The sequence below is a fragment of the Callorhinus ursinus genome, unplaced genomic scaffold (assembly GCF_003265705.2).
Source record: "Callorhinus ursinus isolate GAN/ISIS: 27379988/994484 unplaced genomic scaffold, GSC_fseal_2.0 scaffold33, whole genome shotgun sequence".
NCBI classification, from domain to species: domain Eukaryota; kingdom Metazoa; phylum Chordata; class Mammalia; order Carnivora; family Otariidae; genus Callorhinus; species Callorhinus ursinus.
The window spans coordinates 12,984,628-12,991,992 of NW_027397095.1; the positions used below are offsets into that span (position 1 = coordinate 12,984,628).

The window sequence follows — 7,365 nt, forward strand, 5'->3', positions numbered from 1 at the left end:
GTTAGCTTGCTCTGAATCACAAAAGTGATTTAAGGATTTCTAATTTGTATTTCAAAAAAACAAAAACAAAAACAAACTCTTACTCCTAAACCTGATAAACAGCAATAAATGTGTGATCCATGTCACTCATAAACTTATATTCTGAATCTAAATAAACTTTCTGTTGAAAGGAACACTGCTTGAAACATGTAAACAAACAAACAAAAAGATAGCAAGTTATTTGTGCATATCAGGAACACTAGTTAACAGGCCTTCCCAACAACAAAGCGAAGAATCTGCCTCAGCCCTGTCTAGGGACGAGAGGAGCGGCTGGACTTGGCCTGGGAACGTGCACCGGCCTTGGTAGTAGAGGCAGCCCCAGCTGCGGCTCGGGCTCGGGCTCGGGCTCGCTCTTCCTCATCTCGCAGAGCCTCTTCATAATGCGGCGGGAAGGTACTGGGGACGGTATCACGGATCTTGGCCAGAAACTCTAGGACTTTCATCTTGCTGGTCTCAGCGTGGGCCCTCGGGCCCCACAGGAACTCGTAGCGTGGAGGATCACTGTTGGCCACCTGGCGGTATTCCAGGTACTTTTCCTGCACCAAATCTTGGGTGATGAGCTTCCTGGGCTCCCCAAAGATGAAGTGCCTCCTTCCATCATAGATGCCCAAAATATTCAGGAATTCTCAGATATCTTCCTCAGAGGTGCATTTGCCACTCAAGAAGATCACACCGAGGAGAGGCATGAGAAGCCCATTCTTAGAAAAGCCGCAGGCGCTGCTCACACTGCCATCACTGGTGAGGTCTAGGCTGCTGACGAGGGTATAGGAGTGACCGCCTGGCTTGACTTCCTTTAATTCTAGGCCAAAGACCAGCTCCATGCGCTCAGAGGTTCTCCTGAGGATCTCGGGGAAGTGCTCCCTGTACCTTTTGTTGACGATCTTCAGCATGTCTGCCTTTTAATGGGCTCCTTCAATTTATACTTATACAGCAGGAACTGCACCAACATCCCCACCTTCCTGGTTAGAGGATCTTTGCGAGCACTCTCAGTAGAAGTTGAGGCCTGAGAGGAATTTTTATTTTCCTCAACCTGGCTCTTGGCACCTACATTAGATCTCGGGCGTGAAACACCTGCAGCAGCACTGGTGGTGGCCACACCTTCCTGGGGCTCCGGGGAAGTGCCAGGAACAGGGGAGCCTGAGGGAGCATCCCCAAAAACAGGAGAGGAGGAAGAAGTGGTCTCTTCCTCCTCTGCTGTGGTGGCCTGAGCACTCATAAGACCTCGGGTCTCATCTCTGTTACAGCGGCGTTTCTCACGAGCACGGAGCTTACTCTTCTGACCACGAGGCATAATGGCTGTGATCAGGGATGGCAGGTAAGGGTGTGAGCCAGTGGACAGGTGATTTGGGCCCCTTGACTTTAGACCGGTCCCAGGAACCGCCGTGCCCAGTGGTCAAGGTCCCACCTTATTGGGCGCCTGGGTGGCTCAGTTGGTTAAGCGACTGCCTTCGGCTCAGGTCATGATCCTGGAGTCCCGGGATCGAGTCCCACATCGGGCTCCCTGCTCAGCAGGGAATCTGCTTCTCCCTCTGACCCTCTTCCCTCTCGTGCTTTCTGTCTCTCATTCTCTCTCTCTGAAATAAATAAATAAAATTAAAAAAAATATTTAAAAAAAAAAGGTCCCACCTTATTATCTTATAATTTTTTTAAAGATTTTATTTATTTGTCAGAGAGAGAGAGCTAGAGAGAGAAAACACAAGCAGGGGGAGTGGCAGAGGCAAAGGGAGAAGCAGGCTCTCCGCAGAGCAGGGAGCCTGATGCGGGGCTTGATCTCATGCCCCTGAGATCATGACCCGAGCTGAAACCAAGAGTCAGACACTCAACCGACTGAGCCACCCAGGTGCCCCATGATATGTGTGATTTCCGCTTCCTTGTTTTGGCTTATCTATTTTTTTGATCTATTATACAAAGAATATGTGTTATTTTTACAAAGAGAAAAAGTGTGGACACTAAAACTTGCTGGAAAGACTTTAAGGGACTTAGCAGACCTTTTCTTGGCTCTAATTGTTCCTAAATGCACCACAAATTATTCTGCTAATTCTGCTACCATCTCTGTGATTGTTTTAGAAGCAGAAGACCTACTTTTCAGGACAAAGGGCAAACTCCTTACTGAAGCATTCAAGGCCCGCACTCAGCTTTTTTTTTTTTTTTAAACTGAGAGAGAGAGAGGGAGAGTGCGAGCAGGGGGAGGGGCAAAGGAAGAGGAGAATCTCAAGCAGACACTGTGCTCAGCTTAGAAGACTGATGTGGGGCTCAATCCCATGACCCAGAGATCATGACCTCAGCTGAAACCAAGAGTCCGGTACTCAACTGAATGAGCCACCCAGCCCTGTCCCCCACTCCTGCATCTTAGCTTTAAAGGCCCATCCGCCGTTCTGCCCAGTGCTCCAGCCATTTTCATTCCCTATCTCTGCCATTGCTCATGCTATTTCCTTTACCTTCACTAACCTCCCTCCCACCCACCTTTAGTGCCAATTGAACTCCTAGTTTTAGGACCCACCTGAAATGACTCCTCTTGAGCACCTTCCCAGGCACCAACCCACTTCCTTCACCTCTCCTCCCCCGCCAACTAATCATTTTCTCTCCCATGCTCCCACTTCATGCCAATCCCTGTTATAGCATTTGACACCCTGTGTCATCATTATTCAAGTATCTGTCTAACCCTCTAGACCATGAAGTAGGACAAGCCATGGGTCTTAGGTACCTGTGAGTCCCCAGCCCCTACCATAATTCCAGGTAGATAGTAGGTACTTAATACCCGCTCACTGAAGGATTGAATAACTAGGGTCTGGAGTGTTTGTCCTATCAGCTTCAAGTGGACAGCCCAGCTTTTCACGACCTGGAAAGACACCTGTATGGTTTTTGATTTGTGTTTTTTTTTGTTTTTGGTAACATGCTATCTTCTCTAAAGTGAATAGTGATGATCCTATTGAAAGTTTTGAAAAAAGAATGGATAGAGATAGGAAGGAGGTAAAGAAAGCAGAAATACTGATTTTTTTTTAAAGATTTTATTTATTTATCTGACAGAGAGAGACACAGCAAGAGAGGGAACACAAGCAGGGGGAGTGGGAGAGGGAGAAGCAGGCTTCCCACCGAGCAGAGAGCCCGATGTGGGGCTCGATCCCAGGACCCTGGGATCATGACCTGAGCCAAAGGCAGACGCTTAACGACTGAGCCACCCAGGTGCCCCAGAAATACTCTGATTTCATATGAAAAACCATCTACCTGGGAGCTTTGTTTTGCTAAGGAAGAGTGGGGGCAGCCCTGGTCAGAGCATGTGGTAGGAAATGGGAGTGTCCTATCTGGCACCTTCCTCACCTCGGGGCTTCGGTCACATGGAAGGTCATCTAAGTCTGCCCCCTGGCCAGGAGCAACATCTGTTTCCTTTCCCGTACCCCAAGGCTCAGGCTCTTCTTATAGCCCATAACCCTCCGAGGTTGTGAGTGCATCTCAACAAGGGCCATGTGGAGACCATGTCCTGCCTTTACTGTCCTTCTCAGTCAGGACATCATGCCCATCTTTTGAATCCAAGTCCTCCCTCCTCTGGGAAGCTTTTTCTGAGAAAAGCCCACCAATTGTGAGGCCTCCTGACTCACTTGGCTGAGTCAATATATAAGTGTAAAGACAGAAATGTTTTACATCGTCAATATCCTCCAGCCTAAGACCAAAGGAACATACCAGTAGTTGAACAAGTTGGGTAAAGAACCTACTATAAGCATTGGGTTTGGGTTTGATTATTTGGGGAAGTTTTGAAGGAAACAGGGGTTTGCTCCAGATTAGATGCTATTACAAAGTAGGGACAGTTTTTTTTTTTAAAGAATTTATTCATTTATTCATGAGAGACAGAAGGAGAGAGGGGGGGAGGGAGAGAGAGAGAGAGAGAGAGAAGCAGAGGGAGAAGCAGGCTCCCAAGGAGCAGGGAGCCCGATGTGGGACTCAATCCCAGGACCCTGGGATCGTGACCTGAGCCGAAGGCAGACGCTTAACCATCTGAGCCACCCAGGCGCCCAAAGTAGGGACAGTTCTATGATGGGTATTACAAAAAATCTTATCTATAGGGAGGGGAGACTAGAATCAGGATAAAATTATAATTGGTAAAGAAGTGGTAGACACTCATTTTAGCCAAGAGAGGAAGATGTTTAGTATTTTGTGACCTTGTTTTTGTCCCTGCTTAAGTAAAATTACAAAGTGGCCTTGCTTTGCCTCCTTTCATCATGGTCGCTGAATGCCCTTGTCTGATGTTGGTGTTCTATGACATTGTTTATGTCCAATAGGAGAATAAAAAGGCCTAGCATGGGTGCCAGTCCAGCTCTGAATGTCAGGGGCTGCTCTTTTTTTTTTTCCAACATGCAGTCCTTTCTCCCAACTAGACTATGATATGCCACCAGAGATGATGGCCCTTGCTTCTCCATCCCTGGCAAGGTCTTACATGGGACATTATATGTAGTTGTTTAGTAAATACTTGCTTATTGACTAGAGATCAGGAGTGCTGGTCTGGAACTTTCAGAGAGCCTCAACTCTTGGCCATTTACTTTGTGCCTGGTTAATTAACCTTCTGCTGTCAAGTTTCTCCCGAAGCAGCACATATAAGAAGTAGGCCTATTTCAACTTCAGATTGAAGGTCAGGAGACTGGTTTTAGTCCTGGCTCCTCCATTAAGTTGCAAGACCTTGGGGAAGCTAGTTAGCTGCTCTGGGCCTTAGTTTCCACATTTAAAAAAGAATGGTTAGCTTCAATATCTAAAAGCCTTTCCAGCTCTGAAATTTTGGAAGAATATGCATTTTCTCTTGCATCTCTTCTACATTTATGGAAAGTGCTAAAGGATACATGGCCACACATCATTATAGAGTGGAGTAATTACTCAACAAATGGTGCTATAGGTGAGCTGTTTAAAATTAAAGATAACTGATATTTTAACCTTATACTATGTGTCAGTATTAATTCCAAATGGATTAAGGAGTTAAATGTAAACATTAAGAAGACCTCCAAAAGGAAGAAAATATAAAATTTATCTCTGGATGAGAAAAGATTTGCAAATTTATGATGTTAAAACCATGAAAATAATATTATTAGATTTTGTAACATAAAAATGAAAAACTACATACTTAGAAATATTAACCAACTTAGAAGACAAAATCAAACTAAGAACATATTTTCAACAAATGGTTAATATCCTAAATATAATCCCATCTCATTCCATCTACCTATTTTACTCAAATCTTTACTAAAGCCAGGTTATGATCTCAGCCAGGGAGGAAGTGTGTAAGTGCATTAGCTGGGAACAACGGATTCCTCCAAAACCAAATTAGATGATTCTCTCTGAAGGCCTGAGAAACTACTCAATAGCTTCTCTCCAGTAGTTGAAGAATGGAAAGATTATTATTGACATAATAATACCTTATGTGTATATAACATATCACAGTATGAAAAAGAGCATTACCCCATTATCTTGTTTGATTCTTAGAGCAACACTGTAAGATAGCTAATTATTACTCTCCCTTCAAAAATGATAAACTGAGGCATAGAAATGATAATTTTCCTACAATCACATCAGTGGCTAAATGTTAAAACCAACTCTAGACCTCAGATTGGGATTCTACCTCAGTTTTGCTCTCTTTATAGTGAGGATTACAAATTAGAGATTTTCTACATTGCCTTCCAGATTTAAACCAACGTCTTTTGATAGCACCATGCTCTATTATTGTGGTGGAAAAATAAAAAATAAAAACAGTAAAATTTTGTTGGGTTGATGAAAGGAAAACATCCCTCCTCACTTTGACAGGATTTATTGGTATTAAATATCCAAATATTATTTGCTATGTTTTTTCAAAAGACATTTTTAGTATTATAAAACTTTTTTTTAACAGAATGAGTATGAAATAGCAGTTAATTTCTGCATAATTTTCAGAATTACACTTGAGGTCTTGATTAAGTAGATTTTGAAATCAATAAAAAGACTTGGGGGGCACCTGGGTGGCTCAGTCCTTAAACGTCTGCCTTCGGCTGGGGTCATGATCCCGGGGTCCTGGGATCAAGCCCCGCATCGGGCTCCCTGCTTGGCGGGAGGCCTGTTTCTCCCTCTCCCACTCCTCCTGCTTGTGTTCCTGCTCTTGCTGTCTCTCTCTGTCAAATAAATAAATAAAATCTTAAAAAAAAAAAAGACTTGGACTGTTGCTTCAGAAACATCCTAGGAAGGCTGCTCTTTTAAAGTCTGTCAGGCTTATTAGCTCTTAGGAGATGACCTGGTCCTTTAAAAGAAGTATCTCTTTTTTGTTCATTCTTTGAAGGCTTAAATTTGTCAGGGTTCATTATATACCTTCTAACTCCTCTCATTCACCACTTCTTCAATACTCAGTTCTGACTGCACCCATGTCAATTTTGTCTATTCTTTTCCAAGTAGCTTTAACCATGTTAAATTGTCCCACTTCTTTCTCTCTTCTTGGGAGATTTTTACTACTGCTGAAGTCTGAGCTGTACACCATTTTTATGACCCTGTCCCTAGTTGCATGAGCCATTATCAAGTGGAAATCGGGGAACACCTTGCAATTCACATGGCCCAAGGTGTCTCTGTATTGGACCACTATACTTTTTCAGACACTGGTAAAATTAAAGGGACAGGAGTCGTGTGGACCTGAGAGTCGTGGAGGACCCTCAGGCCTCGAAGAACAGGGAGGTAACCATGAGCAACCCTAGAACCCAAGGGCCTTGGTCACTCATTGGAGGCTGAGCATGTCAATCCTTGCTTCTCGACAAATGAGCCTGGAGGTCCAGCAGTGGGCCGCGGCCCATTGTTGAAGCTTCTGTCCCCGCCCCCAGTCACGGTTCTAGGGGGACCTTTGTAGTCCTGTCCGCTGTCACCTGAGCGGAGGGCTGGGTGGGCCGCTGGTGACATCCACCCCCTTCCCTTCCCGTCGCGGGCCTCCTCAGGCACCGCCACAGACTGTCCTCCCCTCCGTGGCCTGCTCCTCGGCCGCCCAGTCCACCTCGCGTCGGGCCCCGCTGCCCACGGCCTCCAGTCTGCGGCAGCCCCCTCGGGGGCCACCATCTTTGCCGTTGGCGTCGCCTCGGCCTGGTCGCCGCCCCAGCGAGGTATTGCTCAGTGCCATGTCCGCCTCCGGGGATACAGGCGGGGCCCCAGGTGGCCAGGAGAGCCCCGTGCGCGTGGCGGGGGCGTGGGCCCCGGAGGCTGGAGGCGGCATCGGGGTGGCCGTCGAGTCTGGGCTCCCCCGGATGGAGGTGGTCGAAGTGGCGGGGCCCGTGGGAGGCCTCGGGGAGTTGCTGGTGGCCCTCGAGTCCGGGCCCCCTGGAATAGAGGTGGCCCTCGAGC

The 7,365-nt window shown here is 46.4% G+C and overlaps 2 protein-coding genes across 2 annotated transcripts in view; one reads left to right on the plus strand and one right to left on the minus strand.

Annotated features, from left to right (window-relative positions):
- Positions 1-290: 290 nt before the first annotated feature.
- LOC112809449 (melanoma-associated antigen B4-like) lies at positions 291-1,397 on the minus strand. Its single transcript, XM_073879095.1, is given in 2 exon segments — positions 291-940; positions 943-1,397. Coding segments are annotated over 2 exon segments (1,038 nt in total). The 5' UTR covers positions 1,331-1,397.
- The window catches only part of LOC112809450 (uncharacterized), a 9,145-nt gene continuing 3,127 nt past the window's right edge, over positions 1,348-7,365 (plus strand). The window contains exons 1-2 of the mRNA XM_025852751.2: positions 1,348-1,354; positions 6,966-7,365. The exon at positions 6,966-7,365 is cut by the window's right edge and continues 536 nt beyond it. Coding sequence (XP_025708536.2) covers positions 1,348-1,354; positions 6,966-7,365 — 407 coding nt within the window. The remainder of the gene's footprint in view (positions 1,355-6,965) is intronic.